The sequence below is a fragment of the Pseudorca crassidens genome, chromosome 2 (genome assembly GCF_039906515.1).
Source record: "Pseudorca crassidens isolate mPseCra1 chromosome 2, mPseCra1.hap1, whole genome shotgun sequence".
Classification (NCBI taxonomy): Eukaryota; Metazoa; Chordata; class Mammalia; order Artiodactyla; family Delphinidae; genus Pseudorca; species Pseudorca crassidens.
The window spans coordinates 82,164,098-82,188,308 of NC_090297.1; the positions used below are offsets into that span (position 1 = coordinate 82,164,098).

The 24,211-nt window shown below is 46.8% G+C and overlaps 1 protein-coding gene across 2 annotated transcripts in view; it reads right to left on the reverse strand.

Moving 5' to 3' along the window:
• Positions 1-22,200, reverse strand: part of BCAR3 (BCAR3 adaptor protein, NSP family member) — a 206,206-nt gene extending 184,006 nt beyond the window's left edge. For both annotated transcript variants that reach the window (XM_067726936.1, XM_067726930.1), the window contains exon 1: positions 21,997-22,200. In XM_067726936.1, the coding sequence (XP_067583037.1) occupies positions 21,997-22,006 (10 nt within the window). In that variant the 5' untranslated portion in view covers positions 22,007-22,200. The remainder of the gene's footprint in view (positions 1-21,996) is intronic.
• Between the last annotated feature and the right edge of the window lie 2,011 nt (positions 22,201-24,211).

A 24,211-nucleotide genomic window follows, 5' to 3' on the forward strand; every position in this document is an offset into this window, starting at 1 on the left:
CCAATCAGGACCACAAGTATTGAGTAAAGTGAATTGCATCCATATAAATTTAATAATTTTATATTCATCAAAATCTTCATTCTTGATATATTTACTTGCTCAGTGAGTCATTTGCTTAAAGATGATCTTGATTTTTCACTTTTCCTGCTTTGGCTGAAATGTTTCAGCTTAAAGTTATGTGATAAATGGGGATTTTCTTATCTTAAGATGAGACACCAGAATTGATCTCTTTTGAAGGAATTTGTACTCCAATTGAGCAAAGATGATTCTTTCAATGCTGCTTTGATACTTGGCATTGAACCAAGAAATCTAAAATTAGCTGCCTTCAGAATCCAGGTGTGGACTAAGTGGAAGCAATTCAGTTTGCCCCAGGAACTCACAGAAATTGCTGAAACAGTAAATAGAGGTCTGGTCAAACTGCTTCCTTCACTAAAGCCAACTTTTCAGGACTGCCTCTTTCTGCAAGGAACAGAAAGTTACCGTAATTCAGAGCTGAAAGGGACCAGAGAGGGCATCTTGTATAAACACTTCAGGTCAGCGGAATGAAGTAACTGGCCTTTCTGAGCCTGTTTCCACAATGCCAAATGGGGTCATACTACTTGCCTGCCCACCTCTCAAAGGTACTGTGAGGATTAAGTGATTGGGCTTTTTCCATAAAAAGAATGAAATAATTGCATTTGCAGCAACATGGATGGGCCTAGAGATTATCATATTAAGTGAAGTAAGTCAGAAAGAGAAAGACAAATACCATGTGATATCACTTATATGTGGAATGTAAAATATAGCACACACTATTATTCAACATAGTTTCGGAAGTCCTAGCCACAGCAATCGGTGAAGAAAAAGAAATAAAAGGAAGCCAAATTGGAAAAGAAGAAGTAAAACTGTCACTGTTTGCAGATGACATGATACTATACATAGATAATCCTAAAGATGCCACCAGAAAACTACTAGAGATCAGTGAATTTGGTAAAGCTGCAGGATACAAAATTAATGCACAGAAATCTCTTGCATTCCTATACACTAAGAATGAAAGATCAGAAAGAGAAATTAAGGAAACAACCCCATTCACCATTGCATGAAATAAATGGTGAAAAGAATAAAATACCTAGGAATAAACCTACCTAAGGAGGTAAAAGACCTGTACTCAGAAAACTATAAGACACTGATGAAAGAAATCAAAGATGACATAAACAGATGGAGAGATATACCATGTTCTTTGATTGGACAAATCAATATTGTGAAAATGACTATACTACCCAACGCGATCTACAGATTCAATGCAATCTCTATCAAATTACCAATGGCATGTTTTACAGAAGTAGGACAAAAAAATCTTAAAATTTGTGTGGAGACACAAAAGATCCCGAATAGCCAAAGCAATCTTGAGGGAAAAAAACAGAGCTGGAGGAATCAGACTCCCTGACTTCAGACTATACTACAAAACTACAGTAATCAAGACAATATGGTACTGGCACAAAAACAGAAATATAGATCAATGGAACAGGATAGAAAGCCCAGAGATAAACCCACATACCTATGGTCAACTAATCTATGACAAAGGCGGTAAGGATATACAGTGGAAGAAAGACAGCCCTTCAATAAATGGTGCTGGGAAACCTGGACAGCTACATGTAAAAGAATGAAATTAGAACACTCCCTAACACCATACACAAAAATAAACTCAAAATGGATTAAAGACCTAAATGTAAGACTGAACACTATAAAATTCTTAGAGGACAACATAGGAAGAAGACATAAATCACAGCAAGATCTTTTTTGACCCACCTCCTAGAGTAATGGAAATAAAAACAAACAAATGGGACCTAATGAAGCTTAAAAGCTTTTGCACAGCAAAGGAAACTATAAACAAGATGAAAAGACAACCCTCAGAATGGGAGAAAATATTTGCAAATGAATCAACAGACAATGGATTAATCTCCAAAATATATAAACAGCTCATGAAGCTCAATATTAAAAAAACAAACAACCCAATCAAAAAGTGGACAGAAGACCTAAATAGACATTTCTCCAAAGAAGACATACAGATTGCCAAGAGGCACATGAAAAGCTGCTCAACATCACTAATTATTAGAGAAATGCAAATCAAAACTACAATGAGGTATCACCTCACACCAGTTAGAATGGGCATCGTCAGAAAATCTACAAACAACAAATGCTTGAGAAGGTGTGGAGAAAAGGGAACCCTCTTGCACTGTTGGTGGGAATGTAAATTGATACAGCCACTATGGAGAACAGTATGGAAGTTCCTTAAGAAACTAAAAATAGAACTACCATATGGCCCAGCAATCCCACTACTGGGCATATACCCAGAGAAAACCATAATTCAAAAAGACACATGCACCCCAGTGTTCACTGCAACACTATTTACAATAGCCAGGTCATGGAAGCAACCTAGATGCCCATGGACAGATGAATGGGTAAAGAAGAAGTGGTACATATATACAATGGAATATTACTCAGCCATAAAAAGGAACGAAATTGGGTCACATGTAGAGACGTGGATAGACCTAGAGACTGTCATACAGAGTGAGGTAAGTCAGAAAGAGAAAAACAAATATCGTATATTAATGCATATATGTGGAATCTAGAAAAATGGTACAGATGAACCAGTTTGCAAGGCAGAAATAGAGACACAGATGTAGAGAATAAATGTATGGACACCACAGGGGGAAAGTGGCAGTGGTGGTGGGATGAATTGGGAGATTGGGATTGACATATATACACTAATATGTATAAAATGGATGACTAATAAAATAAATAAAATAGAAAAATACAAAAAAAAATATGGCACAAATGAACTTTCCTATGAAAGAGAAACAGACTCACAGACATAGAGAACAAATTCGTGGTTGCCAAGGGGGAGGAGGGGTGGGAGAGGGATGGACTGGGGGTTGGGGATTAGCAGATGTAAACTATTATGTATAGAATGGATAAACAACAAGGTCCTACTGTATTGCACAGGGAATTATATTCAATACCCTGTGATAAAGCATAATGGAAAGGAATACGGAAAAAAATGTATAGTACATATAACTGAATCACTTTGCTGTACAGCAGAAATTAACACATTATAAATCAACTATACTTCAATAATATAAATTAAAAATTTTTTTAAGTGAATGGCTTTTTAAACTGTAAGCATAAAACGTTATTCTTTTCTACATTCACTTTGGTGTTTCTAAATCATGGCTACACATTCTTTTTTTTTTGGCGGTACGCGGGCTTCTCACTGTTTGTGGCCTCTCCTGTTGTGGAGCACAGGCTCCGGATGCGCAGGCTCAGTGGCCACGGCTCACGGGCCCAGCCGCTCCGCGGCATGTGGGATCTTCCCGGACCGGGGCACGAACCTGCGTCCCCTGCATCGGCAGGCGGACTCTCAACCACTGCGCCACCAGGGAAGCCCTGGCTACACATTCTTTAACACTCCTTCCATCCAGAAATCCCCTCCCTTTGACTATAAGCAGGCAGCCTCAAAGACTTTCTTGTAACCAATAGAAGCAACCCACTTCTGAGTCCAGGTCAGAAAAGGCAATTCAGCTTCTGCCTGGTTCTCTTGGGATGCTCACTCTGGAAGAAGCCGGGCATCATGTTTGAAGTTCAACTACCCTGAGAGGCCATGCTGTAGGGAAGCCACCTGGAGAGGCCAAGGGCAGGCCCTCTGTCAGCAGCCCTCATCTTCAAGTCTCACCCAGGCCAGGCACCAGACATGTGAGTGAATGAGCCTTCGGAAGACACTAGCCTCCAACCACTGAGATATCTCAGATTCTGAACTTCCCAGTTGATGTCCCAGATATCATGGCACAGAGATGAGCCTCTGTCCTTTCTGAATCTCTGACCCATAGAATCCACGAGCATAACAAAATGGTTATTTTTTGGCTACTAAATTTGTGCTGTTTGTTATGCAGCACTGGTAATGGTAACAGTCACACTGCAACCGCAGGAACAACACCAAGCCCTGTACTTGCTCTGTGCCGGGCACAGTGGCAAGCAGCTCACATACGGACTTGACTACATCCTGACCACAGCTCCGTGAGGAAGTCATGATTTTCCATCTCACAGTGAAGAAACTGATGATCAGAGGGGCTAATGATTCACTCAGGTTCCACAGGGACTAAGTGGCAGGGCCAGGACTGACACCTGGGTCTGGCCTGACCACAAAACCCACCCCTAGGCTACAGCTGAGTCCTCCCGTGTAGTGGGTGATAGCCGACTGTCAACGCACACCTCTCCCTGATGCCCAATGTGTTTGGTTCCTCTAGTTCCTCTCTTTTCCTATTTGCCACTTACAATCCCCTTCTTTCAAGAGCTGGAATGAAACCTCCTCCTATGTCTGACGTGGTCAACTTTCAAGCTGGCCTGGTACCACCAGGGAGGTTTTCAGACCGTGAGGCCATTTTGCCCATCCCTAAGGCTGAACCAACCACGAGGCTTTACCTCACAAGCCCTGCTTTGCCTCACAGGCCAAGCCCGTCAGATCTAGTTTTCTCCTGAGCCGTGGGGAGAAAATAACAAATAATTCATAGAACAACTCACTCATACATTCTAATCTCAAAAATATGCTGGGTGACCAATTTGTTCTTGGCCCCCAGAGCCATTAGCACACGTGTGACAAATTATCCAGAAGGTTCTCCACACATTGGTGATCTCAACCCACTCTTGTGGGCTGCCAGCCTCCAGACTGCTCCTACATGAGGGTGTGTAGCTCAGGCTGCCGCCCTGGCAGGGCCTTCCATATCTGGAAGGGAAAATCCACGCCAGCATTGGTCCTGGTACCCACAGATCCCCTGGAGCTGTAGGTCCACCCAAGGGTCCACATAAAAGCATGCGCCTTTGAATGTCTTCAGGAACAGCGCTCAGAATGCACCTCTTTGCCTTGCACCTAAAGATCTACTTTGGCTGTTCTCTTGTATTCTCTCCGCAGTAGCACCTGCAAGCTTAGTTCGTCCAATCCCCACCAAGCCCAAACCTCAGGCACCTCTTGCTGGCAAGAGGCCACCTTCAAAGGCAGACGTGAAAGAAGGTAGGCACTAAGTCTCCCACTTAAAGCTGTCACTACCACAGAATGTGAAGGGAGCTGGCTCCTCGTTCTAGCAGTGAAATCCCTCGTAGAGCCCCTGTCTCATCCTGTCACGTGACTGCAGTGCTCCAGAAAGGGCTCTGACTAACCAGCCAGCACCTCTGGGCTTGGAATTGCCCCACAGCTCATCTGTGAGGAGCTGGGAGGGTTCTCCTTCCAATCCAAGTTGGCACTGAGCTCCTACCACGTGCTGGGCATTGGAAATACTAAGATGCATGAGCCAATTCCTGACCTCACTTGCAGATGAAGACATTCGTTCTCAGTCTTGACTTCCATGTATACCATCAGGTGTCAATCGGTTGTGACAAGTCACTTACTATCAATAACAGGACGCATCAAAGATTTGAAATAAGAGTGGATGCGTGATTATACGCACAATATTGTTGCTTAGTGAGGGGGTTATGATCTTCCCATCTCACAGTGAGGAAACTCGTTCTGACACAGGAGAAGGGGCTGGAGAGAGGCAGTCTGAGCTCTGTGGGAAGCACACGGTGAATGTCACGCTTGCGAGCATCATCTGTCTTGCACCTTGAGGGAAAAGGCTGAGAACTGCTGTGAGCCCAGCGAAGGCAGGGTGTGGGCTACGCACAGAACCACAATTCATACAACCAGCAAAGGGGCTTCCTCTGCTGTTCCCCACACAGAAGGGACTAGCCAGCGGTAGGCTGCCTTTCAAGAAGCCAACAAAGCAGAAGGAACGGTTGTCTTTTGACTCTGGCAAGATTTTGCTCATTTGTTGTTTGTTTAGGAAAAGAACGGTGTACCAGTTCTAGCTGTGGCAATGTCTGGCATGTGAGCGTCCCCTCTGTAGCTGATATCTCCCAGGGGACCCATGATGAATCACATGGTGCGCCGTGCTAAGTTAATCTCTTCAATAACGTTAATAGTAACGTTAGTTATTTCTACGGTGCTGTAAACTTACAGAACATGTCACATTCACCAGCAGTGGTAGGTTCAACTTTAAGAGCCTTTGGAGTGGGTCTTACCGCCACCTCCACGTGAAGAAATAACCTCAGAGAGGCCCTGGTCCACACCAGGTGAGTGACAGAGCTGGGATTTAAATCCAGATCTTCTGTTTCCAAACTGTATTTCTTGCATTAAACCCACGTGTGTTACACCCCGCCTCGTGAAGGTGAGGGACAAAGACGTGGCTACATCTTCAGTGGTGGCGTCTAAAGGGAACGGAGGCGGTCTCATGTTGTTGGATAAATGTCTCACTGGCTCACGGAAGCCTGTTTCTCGGTAGTGGTGATACATCTCTCTGTTTAGTCTGTCTTCTTGGCCACCCTCCTGCAGAATTTCCTCTGCTTTCAATACACACATACCTCCCACCACACACATACCCAGGACTATTCCAGAACTGGCAGGGGGCAATGCTTCCACTTAGAGCTTTGGTAAGCAACCCAAACCGGTGATGGCCTGAGAGCCCACAGGTCTTACTTCCTGCTATTGGAAGACCGGAACACCTACCAGTTGCCATGGTCGCCACTGAGCTGGCATTGGGCTCTTACGCATGTAGACTTAAGTCACTTACTGCGACTTAAATCACAGGAAATCTTGCAGAGAAGAGGGAGTAAAAAATTCTCCCCCAGATTTGCCCCTCTCTCCCAACACACACACACACACACACACACACACACACACACACACACACACTCCCCTGTCCTACACACATGGATCAGGCATTGGCTCTGTGACTAAGGTGCTCCACTCAGGGGAGAACGTGGTGCCCAAACTGTGACATGGGCACTGCTCATCAAATGCCATTTAAAGCCAAGGACTTTTCACCCCTCATTCAAAGTGTTTCTCAGGCTTCCCTGGTGGCACAGTGGTTGAGAGTCTGCCTGCCGATGCAGGGGACGCGGGTTCGTGCCCCAGTCCGGGAAGATCCCACATGCCGCGGAGTGGCTGGGCCTGTGAGCCATGGCCGCTGAGCCTGCGCATCTGGAGCCTGTGCTCCACAACGGAGAGGCCACAACAGTGGGAGGCCCACATACCAAAAAAAAAAAAAAAAAAAATGGGGCAAACTTTTTCTCAAAGTGCTTATTGAACTTCAAACTGAATGGCCACTTAAAGGGTGATTGCAGCCCTCCCACTGTCAAAAAAATGAAACTTTTGGTTTTGTTAATGCTGAGTCTTGGCTCAAGGTTTGAAGGCTGCATGGACTCCTGCCCCGTACGCGCATACATTTGGAGAACGGCTCAGTTGGCCTTCCAGGAAAAACACGCTCGCGTCCTGCTCTATTCCTTCAGCTTTGGTCCTGTCAACACAGGGATCATTGAGAGCCTAACTCTACAGCTTTGGACCCCTTTGTTCTCCGAACGTGAAGGGCAAGATGCAGAGCAATCACGTAACAAAGAGTGAAACTATGGTTGTCGGTGGGGATACCTGCCATTTCTAGAACACTTCATCCTTCTGGAGGGCTTGCATGATATCATTTGACCCACACAGCACATCTCAGAGGTGAAATTGAGCCAGACTTTTTAATCACCATTATGTGGATGAAGCAGCAGAAATATATAAATGTATAAAGAGATACAGGGTGAAAGTGTGTGTGTGTCAGGGGGTATACATACGCACATGCACACGCTCAGAAAGGAGGAAACATCTCAGCATTTAAAACTACCTAAGACCCCCCCCCCAAAAAAAAACAAAAACTACCTAAGATGACATCTGATGATAGGGGCTTTTGTGTCATTTTAATTTTCTGTTTATTATTCCATATCAGGGTTATCTGGAGTCACGCTGACTCTGGGCTCAGACCAAACAGAGCGGGAAATCCCACAGGCAGGAGCCAGCCTGCAGCTGAAGTTCACCTGCTCTGGACAAACAAGAGAGGGGAGAATATGTCCCCTGTGCTGTGGGCTGCCTGGCTCTCCTATCTAGAGCCTCTGACAGTTTGAGTGGCTGGTGGAGAACTGTCAGCTGCACAGACAAAATTCATAGAACTGATGGTCAGAATTTTAGAGCTATGTATCACCTTAAAGAACCCAAGTAGGCTGCCTTTTAATTGCAGGTAGTGTTCCAGAATTGGGTTTCTTCCCCTGTGTGTTAGTAGCCTTGGTAGCATGAGTTACCCCTATTCTAGAAAACAGTGTCTGGTCCAGAGTCATCCAAGGGCTCTTCTTGCGGTGCTCACTCTTAGCCCCCTCCCCTCCACCCTATTTCTGCAACACCAGCCACTGGCCTAATCAACTCTATTACCTCACAGTAGTACAGAGCCCTCCCTCCCTGCATGCTAGAAACTAGCCCAGAGGCCAGCCTGGAGAGCCCGTCACCCACTTTATGTTATACAAGTTCTTGTAAACTTTGCATCTGACTTTTCCTTCTCCCTGGAGGATCTTGGGGTTGGATAAAAAAGCTGATGAAGCAAGTTCGTATCCTGTGCTTATTTTCCAACTTCATCTGAAACTGTTATAAAATACATTAAAAAAATTATTTTTAAACAAAACCACTAGCAGAAACTGAAGGGGCCTCGGTTAGCTCCTACGAGGTAATATATCCTTTGGACGGATGTGTGTCTGTGCCCACTGTCCCCCCCTCCATTAAGCACCCCCTGGGGAATGCCCAGGTACAGCCTCCGGAAAGGATTGGGATGCTTTTTGGCACAAACAGTCCTCAGAAAATCCTATGGCTTTCACGACAGTTCCCTTGCATTCCCATGGCTGCTGTGTCAGGCACGGTGTAGAAGTTAGCCTCCAATATGGGGTCCCTGGCCTCATAAAAGTTACACCCTAAGCTTCAAGAGTTTTCTGGAATGCAAGCAGGAGGTGCTGAGCTGTTCTGAGCTCTTTGGGTTTGGGATGGGGGGACCTGAGGGGTGTGCTGTGAGCGGCTGTGGTTCCAGCTCAGCCTCCGGGTCTGGAAGCCATTGTGATCGGGGTCTGTTCTGGATCTGGCGGGCAGATGAGTGTGTCTGGCCTCTGGGTCCCTTGCTGAGGTGCAAAGAGGAAAACCCTCACTCCTGTTTCCTGTCACAGTCAGGGGATTTGTGTTCAGACCGAGGGAATCCCGTGATCTTCCAAAAGGAGCACGCATCACGGGGACTGGGGGGTGAGGCCAGGCTGAGTGGGGCGAGGCCTGGCTGATGACCTCCCTTCTACCCCCCTCTTCTCCCAAGGAGGAGCAGGCCATACAGCAGCCCCCCAGTTTCTCTTCCCTCTTATCTTTTCCTCTTATCGTTTGCATCTGCATCTCACTCGCATGTTGAGTTAGCTCATGATAAGACTAACTGCACAATTTCCCAGCTGACTTCAGATGGAGGGAAGTAATGCCCTTGTGAGGTAAATTTGCCCAGGCAACCAGGAGTAAGATGGATTCTGCAGTGTGTGTTCAGCCAGTTGTATGACAAATAGCCGAGCCTCTCTAGAGAGCATCAGGACTCCTCTGTACTTCTCTTCCTTTCCTTTTCCTTCAAAAGGGCCGGACAACCCCCCGCGGGCTGCAGAGGGCAAGGTGGGCATCCTTCAGAGTTAACTCCTTCTTCCCTGGGTCATTCCTTCACCAACCTCCCAACCTCCTTGACAGAGGGTCTCCCCACACTGCTTCTCCCACCACCCAGCCTCCCTGCGGACCGCCCTTGACTGGACCTCAGCGCCAAAGTCCTCCTGTCCAGTATCTCTAAGTCTCATGGGCTGGCTTCCCTGGGGGAAGAGACTCTGGGACAGAGATTTACATGCTAGTGGTTTACTGGGGAGCGCGCTTGGGGACTATAGTGTCAGGGAGGGAGAGAAGGCGGCTCACACATAAGGATGAGCTGCGGCCGTCAGCACAGAGACCTCAACCCATCCCTGAGGGAGCTCTGAGGCTGAGTTGGCCCTCAAAGCGCCAAGACTGTGCACCTCTGCATCGCCCACTCGTTGGATACAGTTGTTCCTGCCATGAGGACATAACCCTGGGCAAAGTAGCTCCTTTTGAGTGAGGGCAGTTCCTGGGGAGGGACTCAGCTGCCCCCCATCAGCAGGCAACACTCCTGGCAGCCACGAGAACGAGGGAAGCCTGGCAGCGTTGCCTGCTAGGATGTAGAGAAACAGGAGGATGAGCTGGGCCTCCAGTTCCCACTGCACCAGGTCATCCCCTTGGAGTTGACCTGACCTGTCAGGAGGCGGGGCCAGAGGAGAGAAGGAGGGTTTCCAGGGAGCCCCACCAGTGGCTGGAAAAGAACAAGCACTGGCTGAGAGCTGCTGGGCAGGCCTGGCCCGCAGAAGATGAACTGGCTGCCATCTTGGGGAAGGAGTCCAAATGGACCAAGTGGGTCCAACACAGCCAAGTAATTTGTCTGAGAAAAGCCCCTAATTGGGAGCTAGTCCTGGGATGGTCTAAAGCTATGCCACCCTGCTGGATTCCCAGAGGTTACTGCAACAGGTAACCAACACCCTGCTTTGAGCATCCTGGTGTATATCGTTTGCAAAGCATGGCAGACTCATGGGACCCCAGGAGGAGACTATCTGAGAAATATTCTGACCAAAGCTAGGAGCGATGTCTGCCTATCTTTTGACATTTCTTATATGTGTTTATGTTCTCTCTCCAAATAACTTGAGTTCTCCAAGTCACTTAATCGGGTCCAGTTTGGTTCTCTGCTCTCTGTTCACCCCCTTGACATCATTGCCACGTCTTTGTTTTTCCGTCTCGTTTGGGAGGAGAGACAGTGGGTGGTGGCTGAGGAGAGGCTGTGGGGGAATAGAATGAGAGAGAAGTCCTGCTCTCTGCCACTGCCCACCCTTCTCCAGGCTGAGTGGGGGATGGTTGGCGGAGGCGGGTGAAGGTGTGACTGCCAGTTACCCCTCTCCCCTACACTCCTATGCAGAATGGGATATAACACCAGCTTGTCACTATTCCCCAGCCAACCTCAGACTGTGGGCTGATGCAACCGCAGCCTGTGACACAGTTAGCCAGATGCTGGCAGCAGTGTTTCAAGGGTGACAAGGGTGAAATACTGCCCCAATGGTCTAGAAGGGCACCATTAGGACAACAGGAAGGTGCCCAAAAGCCAGGCGTAGGGTAAACAGGAAAGATCCCTGTCTCCCTCTCCCCTTCATGAAAGAGAGGGAGATTTTAACCCTCCAGCGCTCGGCTAATTTCCTCAGCAACACGGATCAGGGCCATTGCAGGGTCCCCACCCCCATCAGACCCAGGAGGGGCAGGAGCAGCTCTGGGCTGGAAGGCTGCCTGCCCGGCCAGGTGAGGGGTGGTGCCTGGACCTGTCACCAGCTGGTTTCTTATGTGCTGGGGAAGCAGCATGTGGAGCTGGGAGTGATGTAGGAATCTTCTGAGGGATTTTTGATTTTTCAAGCCTACTGGTTTTTCTTCATTTTTCATTCCAGCTGCATCAATCAAACATTTAAATACTCACGTGACACGTGTTGACTGAAAACCCATTAACCATAGCACTCTCTGGAAAACCCTTGCTCTCTTCTCACACGGCTTCTTCTACCCATAAGGTCCTCCTCCCTCTTCTCCGCAGAGATATCCCTTCAAGACCCACCTCTCTCTCAAAGCCTTCGCTGCTCACTACTGCTCATTGGTTGTGACCTTCCCTTCCTCTCTCCTTCCCCCTGCATCACATTCCCACCCCTCTCCACCCCACCTCAAGATCCCTCAGATCTACTCCCTTCTCTCCAGCCTAGTTGAGGCTCTCACCATCCCTTGCTCTTGCCTGCTCTTCCTGCCTTTTGTCTTTTCCTCTTCAATCTATTCTCCTCGTTGCAGTGTTCATTCCAAAAGACAAATATGATCATGTCATTGAATGGTCTAAACACTTCTATAATAGCTAACATTTATTGAATGCTTGCTGCATGCCAGGCTCTAAGTGCTCTACGTGTAAAACTTGTCTACATATCGCGATAAACTATGAAGCAGGCATTATTTCTCCCATTTCACAGATGAGGAAAATAAGGCTCAGAGAGGTTAAGTAATCTGCCCAAGGTCACACAGCTATTAAATGGTAGAGCAAGCATTTGAACCTAGGTAAACAGACTTCAAATACTACCCTCTCAAGCAATGTACTGAATTATATGGCTCCTCAATGACTCTCATCAGCTCTCAGAATAAAGTCCAAACTCCTCAGCAGTCAAGATCCCTCATTTTAGACTCATCCCTTTTCATTTGCCGACCTGTACCCTTTACTCCACCCCTGAGTGATGTGCTGGTAAATGTTTAACAATGGGCTCTCTGGAAAAGAAAGCCTTGATATGTAGCATTTGCAGATCTCCATCGTGTAAGTTCTCCCACCATGGCCGATTTCAAGCTGTGACTATGACATCGCTGAATGAGGAGCTGGGAAGAGATGCACGCAGTCATCTGGCAGGAGCAGGCTCCGGGCTCAGGCACACCGCAGGCTCCACCCACTTCTATCACCCACCATGACTCTGCCCAGCAAGGGCAGTGTACCTTGGACCACAAACCACACATCCCCCTGATCACTGACCCATGGCTCATGTATGGATCTGGAAAGTGCCAGTGAAAGTCCACATTCATTTCCTCTTGTTCACCACCCACCTCTGGCAGTCTGAGGGCAGGGCTGAGAACACCAACTAGGCCACGAAGGCTGATGCCCATCCTTCAGACAGACACCTGTCCCCTGCTTGCCGCAGCAGATGTGACCTACCACAGCCCCTGCCCTCCACCCAGAACACCCCATCCACAGCAGTTATGCTTTTCCCCTAAGAGGTAATGCACGACTACTGCCCTATCTGTGCTCTGTCCAGAGACATCCTGGGCTCTTACCTGTGGACATCCATCCTTAGCCTCTCCCCTTCTCAGCCCACCCACACTTCCAGGGCCCCATCTCTTCTCCTTATTTCATGTGATAATGGTCCCCAAATAAGGATGTCGCTGGCCCTTTACTCAGGAGTCCCACAGGCACCTCCCACTCAGCAGCTCTCACTGATCTCCCTGATCCACAGACCCGGTCCTTACTCTGCAATCTCATCCTCTGTGACTCAAACCCTCGGTCCCGTCTACCAGTCCTCTGGGACAAGTGTCCTCCCAGCTGTGGCACATGTGTAGATCTCCCGTCCAAGCAGGAACTCAACGCATAAGTCAAGCAGCTCCCAGGATGGCTGTCCCTGCTCAGAGGCTGGAGGATCTTCCAGTCAGGCATGAGCTAGAACAGATGTCCTGGGGGATATTCCTAGGGAAAGGGGTTTCAGGTGTTTCATCCCAGTTCCTAATTAAAGACCAGGTAGTTCACCCAAGGTGAATAATTGCTTTCCCTTCATTTGTCCCTGGTGCAAAGTGCAATATCCCACGGGACACTGGGTGTGGCTTAGGAGTGACATTTTCTTGTTAACTAAATATTTAATATGACATCACTACATACATCATAGACGCCATATAAGAATGCCAGTTTCCACACGTTTATGACTGAAGGTTAATACTTCTCACTGGGACCACAGCAAACTTCCCCATTCTTGTGATTCTGAATCTTGTGGTACCTGGGGCCATCTCTGTGATCAACCAGTGAGCATCTTTAAATGTGGTGTCAGTTCACAGATATGTGTGGGGCAGCAGGTCAAATACAAAGAAGGTTTACTCAAGGGGAGGTTCTAGCTTCACAGCTGGGCCATCAAACAGCCGTGGTGACCCCTCCAGACCCATCCAGAGCCACTTGAGTCAGTGAACTGAAAGCACTTCAGAGAAGTGAAGACTTGGAACAAATGTATGAGGCGGCGCTAAGTGTGTGTGTGTGTGTGTGTGTGTGTATAGAAGGGTGGCTGCCCTGGGCAGTTTCAGAGATGGTGCTGATAATGACCAGGCTGCCAGATGTTTTTCCAACCAGACTCAGAGGTGAGAGTGCCCAGGAGGTGGGCAGTCAGAACTCTCCGAAGATTCATCTGCCCAGACAAATTTTCTTTCTGACTATCGGAATGCTGGTCACTCCTGCTGCCTGGGCCACCAACCTCTGTCCAAAGGAAGTCCTGGCTTCAGGGCGCACCCAGCCTGAGGCTGAGCACAGCTGCCTGCCCACACTTCACTCCTGACCCCTTTCTCCTCCTTAGAGCCCTCTTCAAGTTGTTTAGAGGACCACAGGGTCTCCTCCACTTTGAGGGTATCAGCTGTAATCTTGCTGTGATAAACGGATTGTGCTGGATCTTTCTAAGTCTATCTGTTGGAGGTTTCCAGGGAATTTTTCTAGTGCTTATCTGATTGACTGGGGCCAATTCACTAAGCTCCCAAGTAATGGAATCTGCTTTGAGCTTCAAGACATTGAAACAAAGACACGTAGACAAAGATGGCTGAGATAAAAATTCCTAGTACAACAAAGGCTATGTTGTAGAGACAGAGAAAGACCTTAGGACAGAATTTATAGCCACAGGGGTGGGTGAGGACCAGGTACCTCAATCCTAAAGGGTACATGTGTGACAGAGTGAGAGGCCTCTTTTTCTATCTAACTAGCTGGTACATCACTGTTTTGGGGGCACTCAACTGATTTTGAATCTAGTACAAGACTACCAAGAGCTACCAAGAACTAAGGAAGACCCACACAGTGCCTCCCCGCACAGGGTGGAAACCGGGCAGAAGGAACATGAGGTTAGGAGAAAGAATTTTTGCTGTATAAGAGTTTATACTTTTTGAGGTTTGAACCACGTAAATGTATTACTCCTTTGTAAAATTAAATGAAAAAAAATGCGTATAAAGTTTGATTTACTCTGCTATTTTGAAAAAATAAATATCATATCAAATACAACATTTCAAGTAGGCAGCTCTTCCGAAATTAGAGGTTACAAAAGTACATATTTCTAGGTGTGGAAAACACCATTCATCAAGGAGCTCTGAGCCCCTTCATTTGTGCTCTGCCTTAGTCTAGAGACAGGGATGTCATGGGGCTGGCACCCTTCAGGACTGGCTGAGGTCACACTCAGTGACAATCAACATGACAGGTGGGACTAGGTGGTGAGCAGGTGGCTACCTGCAAGGCTATAGCATAAGAGTCAACGCCAGGGCAGTGATTAATGACCCTATTGGCAGAGAGGAGGGCCTCTGGAGAAGCCAAGTGCCAAGGAGGGAGCCCCTGCCCAAAAGGCGAGAGAGGTAGGAGGGATGGGAATAGCTACCAAAAAGCAGATGTGCAGACAGAAGGAAACTAAGAGAGGAATTCCATGCCAAAGCATGACGTAAGCGAAGAAAGAAAATTTCACCCTGGTGGGTTTCAGCTGAAAAGCGCGGTGTAGAAACCTACACAGCGCATAGGAGCAAATCAGCAAATCAGAGAGGCCCTGGCCACACAGACTGAGCTGGAAGACATCTAGGGGAGAAGCCAGGGTAAAGAGGGGGATGTGCCAAAGCTTGGAACGTGGAGAAGTTAAAATAGAGCTGAAGTGTGATCTGGTCACCCAGAGGGAGGATGCATAAACAAAGTAAGGGGAGACTGTGTAGAGGAGAAAAGTTTACTCTAAAAAGTCAGCAGCAATGAGAGATTTGATTTCAGCTACAGCCATCCCAGAACCCCTATGGGGAGGTAGATAGGGCAGCTCAGAGGAAGGAAGGCCAGAAGGGCTCTCTGAGGCCTCTCCTTTCATGGGGATAAGATATCTGGCAGCCTCCGGAACGGGGCCCTGCATGGGAGACAAGCAGGTTTCCCTTGAGCCATAAAATCCCTCCTCTGGGCTCCCAGGGGCACCAGTGTGCAGTAGGTTGCCCAAGGGTACCGAGCAGTTACAGATGAAAACAATCCCTTTTAGCCCAAAGGCCATCCTCTCTCTCCCTGTTCAAGGACAGAGGGCTGCAAGACCTGAGATCTGAGTGTCACCACACTCATCCCCAGGGGCCTTTAAGCACTGGCTCAGAAAAGCCCTGGAGTGTCCGGGGCTCTGTGCGGTAAGGTCAGTGCACACACTTCCAAGACAAGCAAAGAAAGCCGGCTCTGTAATTTCCTAACACCGAGGGAGGAAACAGAACGAGCGCAGACCAGATACCTTCCCTAAAAGCACAGCTGGCAAGCACACCCACACTGTGAGGCTGCAACTCCCTGAACTAATTAAAAGGCAGAGCAATGAGAATGTCTGGATTGCTGCATAAGCATCTCTTGGGGAAAATACGTTTATGGTATTGCATACCCAGGCTCCGCCTTCACTTCCAAGAACCAAGTCAGACACAGGTGATTACAGTTTAGAGCTAGAAATGTATGTAGGGATGTGTGAGTGTGAGTGAGTGAACGAGAGAGAGAGAGACAGAGAGAGAGACAGAGAGAGAGAGAGCACGTGCGTGCGTGCGTGCGTGCGTGATGGGTGGATAAGAGCTCAGGCAGAGAGAATTCCTCTGTGGGATGGGAGATAGCCAAGGCAGGCTACCATCTTCCTTCTGATTTCCCTTAAGGACAGAACAATAGGCAAAGGGCTCAAGTGGTACCACAAAGGAACTGGTGTGGCCATTAGGGGAGAAATAACCTCCAACCTATAAGGGGGCATTTTAGCATTTCAGTCTCTAGGAGGTGTTTTTCTCTCTTTCTTTCTAAGTTTAAACACTTACTGTTTGAGTCTAACCCTGCTTGGAGCCAGAATGGGCCAAATCAATATTAAGAGTTTTTTCTGCTTTGTGAATCTATGAAAAGGAAAATTATTTCTTATTCTTTCCTGACAATACTCTTATCAGGTTTGGAAAATTCCCCTGGTGCAGAAAGCCTGAAGCACATTCATATCCGTAGATTGGGGGTCCCAGAGGGAGCCCAGTTGGCAGGTTCCCTTCAGGAGCTCTGTCCACCTCAAGGGCCACCAGGAGAGTTATTTGTTGAGTGTGTTGGGAATGTAGCTGAACTGCAGGATGCCAGATAAACTCTGACATCAAAAAAGAGAACAGAGGCAGCGTGCCCCTCATCTCTTCCCTGGGGAGGGCCCTGGTGGAGATTGAACTTTATCCTGGGACAGTGAAGGATTGCACTGTCCAGGCTTATGAGAAAGAAAGAAGACTTTTGAGCAAGATACTGGGAGGTGTCTTAACTGACCCTTAGCCCAGACTCCACTGGGAATCGATCCCAAGTCTTTGGCAAAGAAGATTCTAAGTTGGAATCGCAAGAGAGCCATTTGAGGCATCTAACAGAAGAGCTATGACTTTGGTGGGGGAGAGCCTGCCCCATCCCAGGTGGGTACCAGAAAGGAGGTGCAGCATCAGGACCAGCAGAGGTGGTGATGGTTGCTGCAGGTCACCTACAGAGTAGAGTGTGGCTCTGATCTCAGCCTCGGGAAAACTTGAATGGTCACTAAAAACTGTATGAGGCCCCTGGGACTCTGTCAGGTGAAAGCTGGGCTGTGCCTTCAGTGGGCTTGGAGTTTCAGTGACTTCACCAGGAGGGAGCTCAGAGTCTAAGACATATTCGTTGCCACTATGTTGCCCCTTTCTGACTGTGTCCCTCAGGCAGGCATCAGGTGGGGAGGTATTTTATACATAGGTTGGCATGTAAACTGGCAACATCCCTGGGAACACATCAGAAGGTATGAATTACCTGTCTTCGGAGAAAAAGAAACTAATGATTCAAAGGTTATCAACAATTTATCCAAACTCCCTTTTGTGGGAAGACTACCCATAAGCAGGGAATTATTGGGGAGGGAGGAAGGACATGGAGCTGTGTGTGCAAATCCCAACACACCCTCATTTTTCTAGAGAATTAAAAAATTGTCTTAGCACTGCAGACAGCAGCAGATGAGCTCCAGCTGTGTGCTCACCGCCCCCCCCCCATTTGGTTCTTCTTTGCCAGTGGTTGTCATCTCTGGTCCCTTTCACCCTGCCCAGGCTCTCAGCAGAAGCTCTGAGGAACTTCTTTTGTTTTTGTTTTTTTTTGTGGTACACAGGCCTCTCACTGTTGTGGCCTCTCCCGCTGCGGCGCACAGGCTCCGGACGCACAGGCTCAGCAGCCATGGCTCACGGGCCCAGCCGCTCCGTGGCGTGTGGGATCCTCCCGGACCGGGGCACGAACCCGCGTCCCCTGCATCGGCAGGCGGACTCTCAACCACTGCGCCACCAGGGAAGCCCTCTGAGGAACTTCTGAGGCTGTGCAGAGAAGAGCTGAAGACCACTGCCCTATGCCTTTAGCACTGGAAAGAGAAATCAATTGTCTTTATTCCCAAGTCCTGTCCTCAACCAGTACTAATAACACTAGGTAATGTTTATTAAGTACTTAATATACCCATGTTCTGTATTCTCATTTTATCCTTACAACTCTATAAGGCTAGTTCTATTATTATATCCACCTTATAAATGAGGAAACTGAGTTATTCGCAGAAAGAGGAAGTGATTTGTCTGAGGTTGCACAGGCAGTCTAGTTCCAGAGCCCATCCCCACAGCCACTCTGCCGTGACTGTATTCTTGAACTTCAGGTATGGGATGAAGGCAAAATGGTAAGAAACATGAAACTTCTTAGGCCAACTTGGCTCATGGAGTCATCAGGGACCTGGAAAAGCTATTTGCTTTAATGACTCAGACTTGGGAATTCTGTTTCCTATTAAGATTCTGCCTCTTGGTATCCTGCAAACACTAGGGCAGATTATATAACTTCTCGATATATCCATTTCCTTTGCCAGTGGAACAACTAAGTGGACCACGCATCATGGGTGGATTTGGAATAGGTAAAGAAGAGAAGTCAGGAATTAGAATGTCTGTTCAGTTTTGTAAATTGTGTGGTGTTCTGGCCTAGATGAGAGAATCACAGACTTTTACAACTTTTAGAGCTTGCAGATCACAGAATCCATGTTCGGCAGGACCTTCAATATTATTGGGGTGAATGCCTCACCCAACACAAGTATCCTTCTAACCACAGTCCTGAGACAGTGCTGGGGCCCTTCAGGGCCAGGAGGCTCTTTAGGTCACCAGGAAGCCATCCCTTGTCTGCAAGGCATCCTTCTTCTGCCAAATGTACCCAGACACAGCACACCCTAGTGGTCTCCATCGCTGCTTCTTACATCACACCATGTCGGCCTCCCTCCCACCAGAGTCTAACCCTGCCCTCTGGGGAGCCTAGAGTAAATCATATCCCACGGCTCCGTGGCAGCCCTTGACACGAAGGTGAGCTGTGATGCCTCTCCTTGTGCTCTCTTTTCCGAGCTAAACTGTTTCAGCTTCTTCAATTGTCATTCAACCTTATTTCCACTGCCCTCACCATCTTTATTACTCTTCTCTGAATGCACTTGGTTTGCCAGTTGTTCCCCTAGCCTTCCATCTGATTCTACAGATATTGACTGAGTGTCTTCCAGGAAGATAGTAGATGCTGAGAATGCATGGAAAAAGCATAGTCTCTGTCTTGAGGGGCTCACTGTCTTGGGATGGGAAAGTGGAGTACTCACAAGCAATTGCAACGTGGCGCGGGAAGTGCTATGACAGGGGCAAACCCAGGGGGCTCTGAAAGCCCAGTGGATGGGAAAACTGACAAGTGGAGGGGTGTTTGTGTGTGTATTGGAAACTGCACTCCAGAGGGGAGAGAGAGAGGACCAGGTCTGGGAGCTACCTGTGGTTTGGAACTACTAGAATCAAGGTTGTGGGTCAGTAGAGGATAAGAGATAGGCTTGAGGTCCACAGGGACCAGATCATGAAGGACATTGTATGAGACTATTCAGAGAGCAATAGGGAGCTACTGAAGGTTTGTAAGCAGGAGAGTGACACCATCAAATTTAGGTTTTTAAGAACAATCGCTCTACGTTGGAGAGAGTCCTGGAAGCAGCTGTGAGGCTGGAGGCGGGTGATTCCATCGCCGGATCAGAACAGAGCACAGCAGGTCTCTAAACTTACTCTGGCAGCTGAGATTCTGTGGATGCTGCCTGAAACTGTGAGCTATACTTGTGGCCACAGCTCACTCTTGTTTCACATTCAGGGGCAAATAAACCTTCTCTGTAGGAATAGCAATGTTAGCTTTTTCCCAGCATCTATCTCTGCAACCAATTGTTTTAAATTTAATCTCATCAATTTCAGCCCCGCCTTTCAGGTCATTGAAATCTTTGTGCATCGTGATTCAGCCCCTTCATTTTTACTTAAGGGAAATACTGAAGGATTGGCCACAGGGCATGTGGGATAATCAGTGGTAGAAGCAATGCTGAATCCAGGTGTCCTGACCCCTAAACCAGGCACGCTGTTATTCTGCCTCTCTAGGAAATTGATCTGTTTAGAGGAACTAGAATCAAGATTGACTAGCAGCAGCTTACTTGGAAGAACAGGTCTTAGTTTACAGACCCCAAAGTCAGGAAGGGGGGACCCTGTACCCCTTTCCAGTATTTCTTCTTGTTGACAGATAATCCCTGAGTAAGAATCTACGATCAGCAGGGATGGCATTACAGGTCTTCAGGCAGCTGAAGGTCACAGCTGTTCAAACCCAATCATCGAGGCACTTGACAATGTCAGAAAGCTTGAAAGAATTTCATAGGGTGAAAAAAAAATTCTTACAAGCTTAACAAAAGGTTCTCTATGGATCTGAACTAGTTCAGAACGTAAAAGCTGTTCAGAGAGACTGGACAGGTGATGGGAAATGGGACACCCCTGCAGAGGAGGGGGAGTGGGGCAGGGGGCCGGCAAACGGAAAGCTTCCCTGGATGGATGCCTAGAGAATCAGGCTCCTTTCTCAGTTAGGACCTAATCCCCTGGGTCTCTGACCGACTTTTCACCATAGCCCCATGAAACCTGGAGACTGGTCTCCCCTGGGCCCTGCTCATTAAAGTCTCTGACCCTCAGTCCTGGGAATCGGCACAGACTGTGTGCAGGGCCCTGTGCCCAGGCTGACCAGCGTATCCTAGGTCAGTCCATCCGCCACCCAGCACCACACCTTCATTAGCTCTTTTCCTCTTTGTTTACTTTTCCTTGATGTTAATGCTTTAAATCTTTTTTTAAAACAGAGCAGACCTCTACTTCTAACCAGCTCATCCTGCATCTCCTCTGGCAAACTCATAGGACCTCCATCCTTTCCCGAGACTCAGCCCTTTCCCCATAACCCATCACCTCATTCCTCACTTGAATCCCCACCTCAAGTTCCACTAGTGCAATGCTTTCCCAGTATCCTCTGTTCTGAAGTCAAATGCCATTATGGAAACATCAGACTTGTCAGATGAGCAAGCACTTTATTGATGCCTTCCCAATAAGCATATGCTTGTCTTTGAATAACTGTGGACTGGCCAAATTTCACCAAGGTAATTTAGAGCAATGAGGAACAACCCCAAAATACACTCTTCAGGGAGAGACTGTAAATAAATCTTTATCTACTTTTCATATAACAGGCACCATAAGCATTATTTTAAGAGGAGAAACAAATCAAGTCATATGCATTTAGCTCTGAGCCCTGGTCCTTACTGTCCAAGCTGGAAAGGAAGCCCCACAGCCTGAACTGAGACCATGACCATCTCCCCAACTCTTTCCCTGTAGTCATCAAAGCTCTCCTCAGTGAAGCCGCGGCCTGAACTTATCCGGTTTGAGATCGGGTAGCAAGAGCTTCACTAAAGCCGTCATGTTTTTTAAAGAGCATTTTCTATAGCGTTCTGTCTGGTTTCTCACACATCTTCGATGACACATGAAAAGCTTTGTTGAAGTGAAATGTATTTGTCTGTGCGCGGGTTACTCAAATTGCCTCTCTTCCTTGCCAGGAAATTCCGATATCTGGCAAGAGATGCCCACATAAAGTCCCACATAGCAGAAAAGAAAAGCCTCGCTGTCACACAGGACTTCCAGAGGATTAAACACAGCCACAGTTTTTAATTTTTTTTAAAGGATAAGATAAAATAAAAGCTTACTTCCCTCACCCACTCAGCACGCCGCCTTTCAGAGAGGACATATCACTGCCTGCTCTTGGCCATCGGATACCCTGGCCACCGTAGCAATTTAGTGTCTTAACTTTAAACATACCACCAACTGAACAACTGCTGCATCCAGGTGAGTCTGAGCTTAATATGCCTCAGCCCCAGACTCCTCCAAAGCCAGCGCGCACTTACCTAATGACATGGTGCCGATGGGGCGTCAGACATGGGGGACTCAGAGGGCATCTGCTTTCAACCACAGAGCTGGGGGTGCTGGCGTCTCCCCTCCTCGGGAGCGGGGTGCAGTCCTGACCGCCCAGCCTCCAGCTGCCCAGCGGCTGGGGAATCACAAGGTGATATGATCAGGTCCAGACGGTTTGCCACGTGATTGCTTCATACCACAGGGTGCTTCCTGCCCTGAGCTAAAAGAATGAAGGAGGGGTTTTCTTAAGAAATGCAGCTTTTCGACAAAATTCCTTTTCTCTGTGTGTACAAGAAGGTGCACTGCAACATTATCTGTAAGAGGAAATAACTGGGAAAAAAATGCTTGCCGACTGGGGACTGAAATAAATGATGGTATTTCCATATAGTGCAATTAAAAAAAAAAGAGGAGGATCTGTCTTTGCTGCTAAGGTCTCTAATGTGTACTGCAGAGTGAAAAAAAAACATCAGATAGGACTTGCAGTAAGGTCCAAATTGCATGTATTTTGTACATGCTTAGAAAAAATGTGTAAAGCAATTCACAAGAAACTTGGAATAGTGGAGACCTTGAGGAGTAGAACTGGGGCAGGAGGAGTGATCTTACTTTTTGGCTCTTTTTTAGATTGCCTTTTTTACCTTGTGTATGCACATAGTACTTTTAAAGTAAAAGGAATTTTTAAAAATTCCTTTCTTGCCTAATGAAAAGTATTTTTTCAGCTACACAGGAGCCTCCAATAAACAAAACTAAACTTCTCCATCATCAATCAAGCTGCAGGGGATGACTGTGAAAAGAGAAACTTGATATCCTAGAAAAGAATATTGAACAGTAAATCTCAGTGAGTTTGGTGAAGGGAGAGGTCTTCAGAAAAGACATTCTGATACTGCTCCAAGTTGAGAAACACTGAATTAAATATACTGCACCTTATTTTTATAATTTTATATGATAGAAAATTTTAGCATATAAAGTAAATAGTATAGTGAACTCTCACGTACCCAACACCAAGCTACATTAATTTACATGGTTAATCCTGCTTCACACCTAACCCATCTCCCACTCTCCTGCCACCTGCCAAACATCATGTCCTTTTATCTGAGGGTATGTATTCTTATAAGAATGCTCTCTTTTTTAAACATTACCACCATACTACTAAGATATGTTTTTATTTTTATTTTTTAAAATTAAAAAAATATTTTATTGAAATATAGTTGATTTACAATGTTGTGTTAATGTCTGCTGTACAGCAAAGTGATTCAGTTATACACACACACACACACACACATATATATATACATTCTTTTTCATATTCTTTTCCATTATGGTTTATCACAGGATATTGAATATAGTTCCCCACGCTATATAGTAGAATCTCATTTAAAGATATGTTTTTAAAACTTGTCAATAATCCCTCATATCATTAAATATCTAGTAAGTATTCAAATTTCCAAACAAGAGTTATACAGGGTGTTTGGTTGCTATGTCTACTATGTCTATACTATGTTCTCTCTCTCTGTTTTTTCCTTGCAGTTTATTTGTTGAGGAAACCAAGTCATTTGTCCTGTAGAATTTCCCACATTCTGGACTTCGCTGATTATATACCTGTGGAGTTTTTTTAGCATGCTCTTCAGTCCCTTCTTTTTTCTGTAAATTGGTAGTTAGATCTAGACTTGGTTTGATTGGGGTCTAATTCTTTGGCCATAATAGATAATGTCCTGTGTCTTTCTGGGATCCTAGCTGCCCTTGATGATTATGATTGACTGAAGTGTATCCTCCCAAAAAAGATATGTTGAAGTCCTAAACTTCATGCCCATAGATGTAATCGGGTTAAAATGAAACCCACCCTAATCCAGACCTTATTAGAGGAGAAACATTTGAACATAGACAGACTCAGGGAGAAGATGTTCATGTGACCACAAAGGCAGGAATTGGAATGTTGTGTCTACAAGCCAGGGAATGCCAAGGTGTGCCAACAAACAGCAGAAGTTAGAAATGGAAAGGAGGGATCCTTTCCTAGATTTTCAGAGGGAGCGTGCTCCTGCCAACACCTTGATTTTAGACTCTAGACTCCAGGACTGTGAGACATCAAATTTCTTTTTTAAGCTACGCAGTTTGTGGTTCTTTGTTATGGCAGCCCTAGGAAACTAATACTTTTATCTTTGCCTAGAATCATTATTTCTTTTAGGACTTGTCAAATGGTGACATTCCTTAATT